This window comes from Zootoca vivipara, chromosome 11, assembly GCF_965207765.1.
Source record: "Zootoca vivipara chromosome 11, rZooViv2.hap1.1, whole genome shotgun sequence".
Lineage (NCBI taxonomy): Eukaryota > Metazoa > Chordata > Lepidosauria > Squamata > Lacertidae > Zootoca > Zootoca vivipara.
Window position 1 is genome coordinate 32485396 of NC_142594.1, and position 14386 is coordinate 32499781.

Genomic DNA, 14386 nt, shown 5'->3' on the forward strand with positions numbered 1-14386 from the left:
TTCTTTGCTGTTTACCTGTGCATTATTAATGCCATTTCATTTTAGACAGGTTTAAGGAACTACAGTTTCTCTGCATCACTTACATCATCTGACTTAGGAGACAGACTATGGGTCTATCTAGCTCACCATTTCCCATGCAAAGGAGCAATGGCTGCCCAGGGTTTCAGGCTGGGTTTCTCCCAGTCCTACCTGGGGATAACAGGGATTGAACCTCAGACCTTCTGCACACAAAGCAGCTCTTGCTGCTCTTGTCCACACTCCCCTTAGGAGGCCAAGCTGCCCATTGTGCAAATCATAATTTAATATACTGTAATAAATAATAACACAGAATTTCTACAAATTAACAAAAATACCATAATGGCCATTCTTACGCTCTTCCGGTTTCATTTCTGTTATCTTCTGCAGCCAGTTCTTCCATGTTTCACAGTCACAGGGTTCATGTGCTTCACCTAAACACTCCCTGAAAAATTGATCCAAGGCTTTAATAAGCTGAAGATTAAACTTGCTCTATTTATTATTATTATTTACTGTGGATTCAAGAATACTAGTTCTTAATTCGGGAAGAAAAAAATCAGATAATATGTTTTGCTAACATGACTAGGTATTTCATAGCTGACAGCACTACGGAAGAACAAATCAGAAACAATACCCCAAGGCATAAATGGTGTAAAATATATAAACCTCAATAACTTGCAGTGGAATTTAGGTGCATAATTGCAAAGTGCACTTTGAAGTCTCCCTTATGTAATTTAAACTGTTGACTGTAGTTATGATTCAATTTAGCAATCCACTTAGTCTTGAGTTGAGTCTTGATTTATATTAACAGTACTGTACTCTCTTCTGTCTCTTTATCTCTCACACAGAGTTGCATTCTTTTATGAATACAGGCCAAACCACTATGAATCAGGATTCTCAAGTCCTGCTCAAGGCTTTCTGAGTCATGTGTAGAACACATTACTATATATGTTTACCTTTTCCTCAAACACTTCATAGTGGCAGAATGTGAGGATCTTTCTGCACTACACATGCAGCATTCTGTACAGGAAGATGTACTTAAAAGTAGGCTAATAACTCAGATATTTTAGGGCTGCAAGTGCTGGGAGTAGAGGCATTGCAATGGCCAGAAATAGGCATTTTGACTCAATCTCACTTTGACACTAGGCCACACTATATCAGATGGGAGGCTGTCCCTAGAATATCACCATGTGTACTGCCTAACAGCAAATGTCAAGCTGGAGAAGAGTTGGAGGGTTTTTGAAAGGGCTCTGGCATTAATATTGCAATAACATTATAAATCGTTGAAGTGCTTTATAAAGATAACAGAATATCTGTCACAACCTTTAATAGCTTAAAAAGGAAGTGTCTTCTGTAACTAGGGTAAATGTCACTTATTGAAACACTATTTTCTGACTGATGAGAACATGCATTTGTCAAAAATAGGGACAGTCACTGAATTTATCATCTCTACTCCACCTGCCATTTAATTGAATAGGGACTAACATCAGGAACTGAGATTTCCACGGAGGACAACCCCATGAGCTTATTTCATTATTATTCCTAGTTTTCAAAGAAGCAATCAAATTTCTGGAGCAGAAGATGCATCGTTTCCAGATGGCGCCTGGGTGTAGATGTGTCAATATGATTTCCAGATTGGTCACGACTCGCTCTTTTTTACGGGAAATACAGCAAAATAGCTTCAGACATCTGCCACACATCCAACATACAAAAAACAGAACAACTAAAAATAGCATCATTTCAGAATTATAGGTTTATGGAGGAACCTGCTGTATTGCAGGATGCAAGGAATTTTCTCTGGATCTAATAATGAAGAGTCTTCTAAAATGCTCTTTGTTAAGTGAAAGAATGGTCACAAATGCCAGAGCGAAAAAAGGGGGGGAAAGTAGAAAGGAAAAATATAACATTCTGTCACATCAGAAGTAATAAAAATCAGCTATAGGTGCTCCTTCTTCACCTCTGAATTTATGTTAGAATAGAAGTCTATATATAAATATATATCTCATATACACACAGAAATTATCCATCCCCCCGCCCCGAAAAAGCAGGACTATGTGTACTTAAGCTCACCCTGAAAGGATCAATTAGCTTATTTTCCATTACTGTATTATTATTGGACAACTATACTCTTTTTGCAAAAGATTTATACCCCCTTCAATGTAATCTTGAATTTTAAAAGACCAAAAAGTGCTTTTGAGCTAGTAAAATGCTTATTGGTTTGGGAGTCCGAATATAAAAAGAGAATTGAAAAACTGAGAATAGGATTTCACAATGTGAGCACAAAGATCTATATGAAACCAAAGACGAATTTCCCACAAATGGTAATTATTTTAAGGCTTGTACATGGACTGTACAGCACTGTTTCAATTTTTTAAAAGATCAGCAATCATGTTTAAATCATGTACAGTACAAGAAAGCATTACTAACCAGCAGAAGAGATGCCCTTTCCCACAGTCCACAGCGGGAGCTCTTAGCAATGGGAAACTAAGTGCTTCTGAACCTGTTGTATTTGACCCTTGTCTTGTTAGCCTGACCGCTCTCTCACAAGCTGGTGTAGGACACCATTTAATAGAAGGATTATTTTCAACAAAGGCCTGAAAACAAAAGGAGGGAGATAGAAATTAGTTGCCATTTTCAATCAGGACTTTTAAACTGATATAAAGCTCAATTTGATGGTGTAAAACTCTGCTGTTTAGAACAGGTGTAGGCCTTAAAATAGGTATAAAAGATAATCATTTTATCCATTATACAATTTCAGTTATTTGCTATAGCAACATGTAAAGCTCAGCCAAGAACTTTATTTGGAACATTCATGTATTTTTTAATGGAAAAGCTTACAAAACAAGCCAGATGAGGGAGGCACTGGTGCATTGCGAGGGCCTAACTGTTCCTAGTAAGATTATAACATTTAGAATTGGGGAATAAATTTAGATATGGAGAGCAATATAACTATATCTCAATTGGGGCTGAATACTAATGGGAAAACGACTTGTAGTCCTTAGATGCAATGTCACTGAAGTGTCAGATGTGGTGGGTTGAAAAAATTGCAAACTGTTTAATCATATGAGGAGCCACAACTGGTACATACAGCAAGCATTTAAGAGGAGTGTTGACTTACGAAAAAAGGTTTGCAATAGTCCATACTTTTTTTAACTTTTTTTTTACTGGAATAGGATCTTTTTGGCTTGAATAAAGATAGTGGCTAAGTGAAAATGTGACCTTTCTCCCAGTAAGCTACCATCACTTTGGGCAACAGCTATCAGGAAAACATTTGTTATAATTTGTATTTAACAAAACAAAAAAACAAATGATAATATTCCTTAAAATAGTTGTCCATAATACTAGATGCATTTCTTTCTAAGAGTATTTTTAATAATGTCAGAATAATCAGCTCAGATGGATACTTTAGACACATGCCGCTGGCAGTTTACCTTAATGTCAAATTGTAGGTAACGTTTGTCCATCTCCTTGGAAACCACACCTTCAATGATCTCCACTGGAACAAGCTGGAAACAATCATATGCTGGGCAAAAAATATTGTGGGCTTCACCCTCTTGAATCTTCATATTCAAAAATCTGTTAAAATGTTCATCAGGTTTGAGCATGAAATATTAACTCCACCAAAATTAGGGAGCAAAAATTAACCTATTAAGGCCTACACCTCGCAGGTAAGTAAAGAGAGATTATGACTACCTTACAAACTCTGCAAAATATTCGGGAAGGCTCTGAGTCAGCAACTCCACAGAGCATTCTACAATATCAAACAGAACAGGGAAGCCTCTGAGCATGTGGGCACACAGTGGAGTATCAAAATGAATGATCTAAAATATATTGAAAGGGTTTACTTTTAGCAGCCCTTTACTGATTTGTGTGGGGTGCATAGCATGAGTCAAAAAGTACCATATCACATTAAGAAGTGGAATGTTTTGGTCAGGGAAAGCTGACAGATTGAACTGTGGGTCTGCCATTTTTGTCTCAAGGATAAACTAGAATAGAAACTGTGACTTAGTAGCTGTGACTTAATCTCGCCATGCTAAGGTGGATAGGGTTTCTGTCCAAAGAAACTCTCCCCACGTGCATAACGGAACTGCATTAAGTTTAACTTTAATAATACAAGATAACAGCATCTCATGGCCAGATTATGTCCAGATTTTCTCTTTGGGCTTCTTTTCTCAGCTAAGTCAGACTTTATAAGGGACAGTCAACTCCTTAGCATCCTTTGGATTACAGAAACAGAACTGGTCCTGCAAGGGCTGCAAAATGTCCCAGAAAGTGGTTCTGAGGCACATTGCAAAATCATAGAATTGTTGGGTTGGAACAGACATCATCATAGTAAATACTGTGACTTCCACATTCCCCGTTTCATGCCCAGTAGCTTTAATATTTCATAGCTTCAAATCTACTTCAGACTCATACCAGATCAAAGACAGAAGACACACAATCTTTGCTTAATTTTTAAAAATGTTTCCATTCTGGGGCATCTCTAATTTTTAACGACAGCCAGCATCTAAAATGGAAATTAAATTGTCTTTGGAATCGAATCCTAGGGACATGAACAAACCAACATTAAAAATAAATCAAGACATATTTATTACTAGTTTACTAAGTAGGATAATTCCCCCCCCCCCGGTAGAGACAATTTTTATATAAAAATGTCTAAATATATACTTACGCTTCCCAGCATGCTCTACAGAACTCATGTCCACAAGGCATATCCACTGGGTCTTCAAATACAGAAATGTTACACATGCAAATTTCACACTGTAGATAAAAGAATAAAATTATTTTAAAAAATATTTCGAATACTATATAATAGGGATGATTAACTTGTAGCCTGTACAGCCTTCTTTTTTACAAAATAAAACCTAAACAGTATGTATTAGAGAAGTGTTGTTGTTTTTTAAGTTAATTGATCACTTGAGTGGGCCCGTTGTAATGTCAAGATGCCAAGTTGGACAATTGTCAACATAACAAAAATATCCATTGGTTAGTCACTTACACCTCATATTTGTTCAGAAATAAAGGACTACTTCAGGCATCCCCAAACTTCGGCCCTCCAGATGTTTTGGACTACAATTTCCATCTTCCCCGACCACTGGTCCCGTTAGCTAGGGATCATGGGAGTTGCAGGCCAAAACATCTGGAGGGCCGCAGTTTGGGGATGCCTGCACTACTTGGAAATCATGTAATTAAGGCATATTAATCCAAACCAAGATGTCTGGGAGTAAAATTACACCTGCAGTGCATTTTTTTTGTTGCAGAACTTACTCAGAAAAAGACCTGCAACATGGTCTTTGAATCTATAATACTGTAACCCAAAAAGCAATAAACAATGTCCTCGAATTTCAATCACTTACCATTTTTATTTTTATTTCTGAGCACAGAAAGTGCCTGGAATGGAAAAAGAACCTCAGGACTACCAACTGAATTGTGCATGTGGAGTGTTTTTTTATCGTCAGAGCCCATGTAATATACAGGGACAAACAAAAAAACAACAACAACCTTATCCTGTGATATAACTGTCCAGAGTTTTATTTTTGAAGCCAAGGAAACACTGGAATCTAAAATATCCCAAGAATCCCCCCCCCCCAGATTTGAGAAAGGAGTGTAGGGGGCAATATCACAAAATTGCTTTTGTTACTACAGTGGTACCTCGCAAGACGAAATTAATTTGTTCCATGAGTCGTTTTGTGTTGCGATAATTTCGTCTTGCGAAGCATGGTTTCCCATAGGAATGCATTGAAATTTAATTCATGCATTCCTATGGGGAAAAAAAGAAGCGCAAAAAAAAGGCAGCGACTCACCTGCCACGGCCAGAAGTCTTCAAGGCTCTGGGGAGGGGGAAGCAGGAGGAGGGCCAGGGCTCTGGAAGGAGTCCAGAAGCCATTTACAGAGATGGGAGAAAGCAAGGCCGGAGTTGCAGGGTCTCCTCCCGCTTCAGCCTCTGCTCCTTCAGGTGCCGCTGCTGTTCCTGCAAAGGGCCGCCTGGAGAGCCCCGCTGCTGCTCCTGCTGGAGCCGCGGAGGCTGCCGAGGAGGGCAAGGCTGGAGCTGCGGAGGCCGCCAAGGGCAAGGCTGGAGCTGCGGAGGCCGCCAAGGGCAAGGCTGGAGCTGCGGAGGCCGCCAAGGGCAAGGCCGGAGCCGCGGAGGCCGCCATGAGCGTCGCGCCGCCGCAGGAGGCAGAAGCGGCGGCCGTGGACGTCACCGGCGGAGTCCTAAAGGTAAGCGGCGGCGGCTTCCCTTCCCCTCGCGAGGCTGCTTCGTCTTGCAAAGCACAGCCTTAGATGGCTTCGTTTTGCAAGTTGTCCAAAAAATCAAAAAATGCTTTCGTTGTGATTTTTTTCGTTGCGCGGGGTGTTCGTCTTGCGGGGTACCACTGTATAAGCAATAGAAGTATTCCATATTGCAAAAAAGTCACCTGACACCTTGTTTTCTTATAATGTTCAGCTGATGGCTGAGTTTCTCTGCTATGGCAATATCACAATTTACTGCACCATAGATCAGGAATGGGGACCCTCATGCCCAGGGGCCCCAAACAGTCCTCCAGGTCTCTCTATTTGCTCTCAAGTTTCTCACCACACACCCAATAGGTCACACACTCTCCCAATAGATAACTCTTCTCCACACGCCACATCTCTCACAAACATTGTTTTCTACCCTCATTGTGCGTTATTGCCTTGCTGGAATGTATCCTTGGACACAGATAATTCTTCTTGCTTGCGAAAGAGGGGTATATGAATAAATTAACATTTCCTGCTCCACCCACTTCTGCTTTTGGCCCTGCATGTTGGTCTCGGGTCCTGCTACAGAATGGTCCCATCATTTTCTCAATCAAACTGATTCATTTTCTCAAACAAACTGATTCAGAGAAGCAAACTTATTTGCCATTCTTCTGAAACAACCCAAATGGATATTATTACCCCAAAATACACTAGAATTTAGCACGCGGAAGGGGAATGTTCCCCAAATCATTTGTGTTATGTTACTGCTAATTTACCCCTGGCTGATGAGATACACACACACACAGTGGCATGAAAGGACAGCATATAAACGTCCCTATAAATAAAATAAATGCAAATGTGTTTAGCATTGCTCTCGTGAGCCGATTCATATATAGAGTTGCTATTTTTCACCTCCACAAATCAGACACCATTTGTGAAAATCGCATTAAGTGGGAAGCACCCTCTATATGCCCCTTTTACCTGTTCTCCAGCTCTCTCTCTTCAACTAGAGTCGAAGCTCTGAGGCTGGCTGGAAGCTGGAGGATACTGGCGTCAGCTGCTGGGAAGGGAGGCTAAACAGCCTAAACAAAGTTCCGCTTCACCTCTGGTTTCTTTGGGGCTTCTTTCGCCCTCACTGAAGTCTTTTTTGGGCTCTATGGAGGGTCTCCTCATGAGCCACAAGGGCTCTTCAGCTCTTTCCCACCATTTCTTGGTTTGAATCTATTTCCTGACGCCACACATATAAGCAGCTGGACACAAGTCAATCACAGGTTTTTTTGGGGGGGGGGGCTGTATTAATATGCATATAATGATGTCTGATTGGTGAAGGCAAGAAATAGCAACTCTATATGAATTATTCTTTTACAAGTCAGCTCACACGAGCAATATTAAACACATCTTTTATTTATAGGAACATTTATAGGCTGCCCTTTTGTACGCCTGTAAATATATCTATATATAGCATCAGCTGGAGAAACTGATAATAACTGGAAACATAGTAGGTGTGGAGCGATAATTTTGTGGGAGTGATCCTGGGTTGATGTCGGCAAGCCGCATCAAGCCTGGCAGGAGAGCTGTCAAATGTAAAAGGTTATCGCGTGCAATGTTGGCAAGCCACAATGTACGTCGGTATTAGCATACACGCATCTATGGGTTAGGTCATTGGGACAGAGCAGGTCACCACAGGACTGGGCAGAGGTGGAGAGAACAGGATGGAACTGGTTTGGGCAAGTTATAACAAGGGAAGCAGGTCCAAGCCACAGAGGTTGAACCCAGGTCAGGGGGAAAACAATGGAATGGGGAGGAGGTTTTGGGAGGCTAGCAGCAGTCACAAGATTGAGGGGAGGGGGATGTGTAAAGAGTGCACATGTGACAAGGAGGTGTTTGAGGGATACGTGAGGATCAGGCACTTCCCTTATGGAGGGAAAACTGGGTGTTGGCAGGATGTGACACATGGGGAAGTTCCACCTTTTCTGGGATGTCCTGGCTGTCATTGGAGGAAGACTGCACTGGTTGTTAATGATTTACTTGGTTACAAAATTTCAATAAAAGGGGGATCCTGCTTTTGCTCTGGGTCACCCCCGGAATATACTACCTTTGTGTTGCGTCTTGTTTGCCACCTCAACATTGGTGGCGACCCTGACGCGATCGCCCTATTCATAAGAGACTGAGATAGTCTGGATCCTCAGCGCAGCGCGCTCAACGTGAGTATGGGACAACAGGAATCAGCTCAGCGACTGCAGCACGCGGAAGAGTTGAAGGGGCTTATAGAAGCCTCTGGTCAGGTAGTGCCTAGTGTGGAAGCACTAGTGGAATTATTGGAGGATATAGAGAGCTATTGCCCATCCTACCCGGAAGCGGGCTCTTTGAATCTGCGGGATTGGGAGAGAGTAGGCACAGTGTTGTTGTCCTCCCCCCCCCCAGCCCCCATAGCGACTGTGTTGTTGTGGCAAAGGTGTAGAGACGCGATAGCAAAGGTAGGGATTGCATTGGGATCTAACCGAAAGAGATCAGTAACCAGCAATCAGGGACCATCCCTGCCCGATTCTCGGCTCCAAGGGGAGAAGGTTAAAACTTCTCCAGTTTCAGCCCCTAAGGCAAAAACAGCTACAGTAGCTGCTAATGCAGATACAGCAGGGGTTCAGGATGTTGATTCTGTAGGCTCTCCATTGGCCTCTGAAAAGGCGATGGTGAGTGTGGTGTGTCAAGGATTTCAGATGGAGAGAGATAAGGGAGCTTTGACTAATGAGGAGTTAGAAGCGGGAATGCAAGCTTTCCCTGTAACTCAGGTTGTTAAGGTCCAGGGACAGGTTCAGTACAATTGGTCTTCTTTGTCGTTTCAGATTATGAGGGAACTTAGAAAGAGTCTGAAAGAGACTGGGTTATGCTCCACTTTTACATTGGGGTTGCTTAAAAGTGTCAGTAATTCTTATGACTTGATACCCCAGGACTGGAAGGAACAGCAGAAAGGAACGTTGGCAGGACTTCCTGCCTTCCTCCTCGCTGCTTACTTAAATGTCTTCCGTGCCTCAAACTGTGTTGCCGGCTCCTGTGCTGTAGAGCATGCTGGAGACTGGGTGATTTTGAGTGAGCTGAAAAGGGCTCTCTTTGCGAAGGCCAACAGCATTAAGCTCACAATGCCTGAGCAAATGTTTCCTTTTAATCCAGGAAGGTGAGAAGCTTTGATCTGCATTCCTTTCCTTGAGGTAGTTTAAATGGTTAATAGATATCTGGCTGTGTCTTCTCAAATTGCTTAAGGCTCTCTTTAAAAACAGAGGAGCCTGCCTATTGTCATTTTGCAGTTTTTCAGTCTGCTTAAAGTAGCCAGTTCAGACTGAAAACCTAAAATATCTGCAGCTGATTGTTTCTGAAGAAAATACCTTTTTTCTCCTCACTAATGTGAATGAAGGATTATGTTTTCTCTCCCCATGCCAGCTTTATTGTCTTTTCTGAAGGGTTCAGTGCAAATCATTCTGCTTGCTTGTTGGTTGTACTGTACTACAAATTCTTTCCCCTCCTTTTCTAATGCATGGTTGCCCTATACCCACTTAGGTATTAATAGGTTTAGATTTGGTTAAAGAATGGGGATTGCTGGAAAACTCACTGTTTACATTTGTTTTCAAGTGCCACCCAATTCATTACCAGTAGCCCAATTCCAGAGGATTTCACTGCTTGCATTAAATGAGTCTCCAATTGTAGAATTGGTAGTTGATTTCCCATTTATAGGTGTGAACATGGAAATCTTACCTCTTCCTCTGTGTAGTCTAGTTAAATCTGATTTCTATTTCTGTGTAAGAAATTTACTTCTGATTACTCCTTATAGAATTTTTCCTTTTCAGGTTCTGATTAAAATTCATTTTCAGTAGGAATTCCAGTAACACTGCATTTGTTAGATGAATGTTTTTCCCCTCCAAGACTTATTTCTTTATTTTAGCACTGGGTGAGCTTTTATCATATCTGGAGATGTGTTTAAATCCTACTTCTCTCTGTGTGTGAGAGTTGGCTCATTGTTTTCCTTTCGCAGGTTTGCCCTCTGCACATGCTCAAGCGAGTACCAGTTAACTGTGATTTTTCTCTGAAGGAAGTTCCAGGAACAAGCTTGTTTGATTAATAATATTTCTTACCTACAGGAGTCATTGTCTCGTGATGTTTATTTTTTTTGATTGTACGATTTTTCTTTTATCAGCTATCAAACACCTAACTATTTTATGTTTCCTTCTTTCTAAGATGGTTGGATTTTTCTTAGATACAGCAGGTTCTAGGCCTTTACATGAACATTCTTAATTCAGTTGTAGTTTGGGATTAAATTGGTGCAGATAGTTGGATTTTCTGTGTTGGCTTGACAGTATTCATTTCTTCCTTAATTGCTGAAGTATATAGATGCAGCTTAGCCAAACAGTTTATAAGGTATTTTTCAGTTCATTTCTGTAGGGTATGTGAATGCATAACAACCTATTAACATTTTTCTTCAATTTAGCACTTTTTGCATACTTTATTTTAATTGTATACTCTCATCATTTTGAAAGGCATGGGACCTCTGCTTTGATTTCTCCTTTGTGTACTTTCTAGGGATTCGTCCTGCAATAGTGCTTGGGTTTTCTTTTTCTCTTAAAGGTTAGATTCTTGGACTTTCCTATGATCTTCCAGGCCTCAAATTCTATTGAAGATTAAACAGCACTGTTTAACTTTTCTACAGAGAATGCGTGTACCATTCCAACGATGGTTTTCTCATTTTTCTGACCTACATCAGTCCATTCAAAAGCATGGATGCTCTTCATTTGAATATCTTTTGTACTTTATTGCCTATTTCTTTGGTTCTGCTTTTAGGAATTTGCTCAACAGAGAATTTGATATTCTGCAGCCAGGAGAACCTGTAATTGGAGTCTTTCAGCATTTAAGAATACTTATATTTTTCATTGCCTCTTTCCAGACTTCCCTCCGCTTTTAATGTTTATAGAGGCAGGAATTCACTAGCCCAAACTGTATCTCAACATCTTAGCATAAGGTTCTGTGGGGACTGCAAAACACAGGAGCATTGCAGGATTACATGCTATTGTTGCTATGCACAGTCTCAGGGCTTTGTCTCTTAGAGTAAGTCTCTTGCCAAACACAAACAAAAAAGGAGGAATACCTATGGGTCTTCGGTATTATTTGGGTCTTCAGTATTATTTATATTAAATCACATTTCACATTAAATTTAAATCATTTTGAATATTTAAAAACACATGGGGGAGGGGTTTCGCAGCTGTGTTTGATTCCACAGGAAAAGCGATTTGGGTCCCTGCGAGGTGTGTCAAGCCCTGGAAAGATGGCGTGGCGACGAGGTCTGAATCCACCGCTGTCCAGTCTTCAGGATCCAGTTCCGGACTTGGCGTCACTCAGATTCAGGATGCGCACAGGGATCGGGACCGGGCTCCGCGACAGCATCACCAGCCGACGTGGGGGACAATTAAAGCGCTGTCCTCGCAAGCTGTCATTCTGCTCCAGGCACATGGCATGGACCTTACGCCAAACAATCTTTTGCTCACTGCCTTTTCCTGTCTTGCTGCAAACTCTGAGAGACTGCGCACTAGCAATGATCCGCGGGCGCAATAAGGACAGTGAGAACTCTGATTAAAAGTTTGCATAAGAAGTCTTCCTTCCGTTGAAGGATACAGTTAATTTCGTTTCAACGTTTGAAAAGGTTTTTAGGCTATTGAGCCCTCGCAAGTTGAGAGACTGAGCTTTCTTGCAGCTGCTACATTTAAGAGACTGTTACAGTATTCTATTTAAGTTACTTGTAATCTTTTCTACGATAGGAAGGTTGGATACAATGTTATTTATGTTTTATACTAAGGTTTACATGTTGCAAGGTGTGGAATGTTTACTGCTAAGAGGTTTTGGTTTTGACAGCCCATGCCCATAAAAGCGGCAACTGTTTCATTCTTTGGAAAGGTGGATACAGTATGCACAAGCACACACTCACCCCATTAGTCCCAGTTGTACATTTTAATAAAACTAAGAAAGGGGAGATGTGGGAGTGATCCTGGGTTGATGTCGGCAAGCCGCATCAAGCCTGGCAGGAGAGCTGTCAAATGTAAAAGGTTATCGCGTGCAATGCTGGCAAGCCACAATGTACGTCGGTATTAGCATACACGCATCTATGGGTTAGGTCATTGGGACAGAGCAGGTCACCACAGGACTGGGCAGAGGTGGAGAGAACAGGATGGAACTGGTTTGGGCAAGTTATAACAAGGGAAGCAGGTCCAAGCCAGAGAGGTTGAACCCAGGTCAGGGGGAAAACAATGGAATGGGGAGGAGGTTTTGGGAGGCTAGCAGCAGTCACAAGATTGAGGGGAGGGGGATGTGTAAAGAGTGCACATGTGACAAGGAGGTGTTTGAGGGATACGTGAGGATCAGGCACTTCCCTTATGGAGGGAAAACTGGGTGTTGGCAGGATGTGACACATGGGGAAGTTCCACCTTTTCTGGGATGTCCTGGCTGTCATTGGAGGAAGACTGCACTGATTGTTAATGATTTACTTGGTTACAAAATTTCAATAAAAGGGGGCTCCTGCTTTTGCTCTGGGTCACCCCCGGAATATACTACCTTTGTGTTGCGTCTTGTTTGCCACCTCGACAAATTTAAGCCTTTCCTGCTGCTGCTGTACTGAGAAAAATCCCTATTGGGCGGGAAGGGGGGGTTGGTTCCTTCATTGACATCAATGGGTAATTTCCTCCAAAGCATACACCAGCTTCAGAGGGATTTCCCCCCTCAGGTCCACATCAGGGGAGAAAGGGTTAAATTATCCCTGCATGCCTGCTTTGTTCCTAGGAATTATCACCTCTCACCTATTTGCATTTTTAAAAACCTGTACATAAAATACAAGGACAAATATAATATCACATTTAGTTTGGCCCTCAGTTCAACACAAAGGATAACATTTGCCAACAACTTCTCCTAACTTTTCCTCCAATTTCCGTAGGGGTGGTACAAAACCTTCACTGTACATTAAAAATAGTGATACAGAAAGTATATGCTATAATACACACACATACAATAAAATCCCTGTGGTGCCACATTTAAATAATTAGGTTAAAATCAGATAAATAGCAACCTAACTATGACAACAAAGTAAATATTGAAACAACCTAGTCTACTCTTTTCTTTTTTAAAAAAGAAAGAACTATCTTGATCATTGCGCACAAATCTGTTCCAGCTACAGTTACTGCTGTAGAATCTTTTTTAAAAAGAGACTGTTTTTCAAAAGAGCTTTTCCAATAATTATAAAAGACCTTTCGTATATTAAAGCTATGTTGATCTTATAGACTGGTGCAAACAAACCTACATAGTGAGGTTCCGTATAATCTATCAGGGTATTAGTGGGTTGACCTTTAAAATGTAGACAAAGAGAATGTTGTTTCCTAAGTTGGGGGAAATGACAGGAAGCAGGGCAGAGAGAGTTTCAGTATGGTTAAGGAACAAAATATAACAGAAGTGAAAAATCTAGAAATTTCCACACAACACACTGTTAGCAATTTCAATTTTCCAACACACACTTTATATAATTTCATGCAATCTGAGCTACAGAATGCACAATAACTTAACAACCTCAATTTCTTACACAAACTGTCACCTCTCAACCATCTTACCAGAGATGGAACAAAATGCTTTACACTGTTGTTCACACAGATGTGGAGAGCACAAAGAGACAGTTAATCCAATGTCGTTTTAAAATTGCTAAATGACGATTTCCTATCTGGCACCTCTCTTTCCCTCTCTTGACAGTACAGGCTGGGATCCAAGGCACAACAATACTGCTTCTGCATGCCTAATAGAGGTTTGAGGAGCTTCTATTTCTCAAACAGCACTCATCATGCAATGTTGCAAGCCATATTTGAAACTAATGCATTTTTAAAAAGTTTCTGATATGGCAAGAGATCTGCAGTTCACAGAAAAGCTGTTTAAGAAAGACATATGTAAGCTCTTGGGGGTGCTTAATAGCTCTCTGGATCATAGCCATACTCTTATTGATGGCAATAATTGAGTACATTTTAAAATTGTTTTAAACTGAGTATGTTGAATGATACACTATACATAGCAAAAGTAGGTCTTCATAGGATACCTTTGTGCATATGTTTCCTTTTTGCCTAATATCATTATTATCTAATGG

The 14386-nt window shown here is 41.0% G+C and overlaps 1 protein-coding gene across 13 annotated transcripts in view; it reads right to left on the minus strand.

Annotated features, from left to right (window-relative positions):
* The window catches only part of ANKIB1 (ankyrin repeat and IBR domain containing 1), a 57670-nt gene that overhangs the window by 19827 nt on the left and 23457 nt on the right, over positions 1–14386 (minus strand). For 7 of the 13 annotated variants that reach the window (XM_088653595.1, XM_088653599.1, XM_035128977.3 and 4 more), the window contains 4 exons: positions 4688–4776; positions 3447–3591; positions 2443–2609; positions 372–460 (listed from right to left, as the gene is read on the minus strand). In XM_088653595.1, the coding sequence (XP_088509721.1) occupies positions 372–460; positions 2443–2609; positions 3447–3591; positions 4688–4776 (490 nt within the window). Of the gene's footprint in view, positions 1–353; positions 461–2442; positions 2610–3446; positions 3592–4687; positions 4777–14386 lie in introns of all 13 variants that reach the window. The other 6 variants (XM_088653597.1, XM_035128978.3, XM_035128976.3 and 3 more) reach the window with 1 other exon arrangement.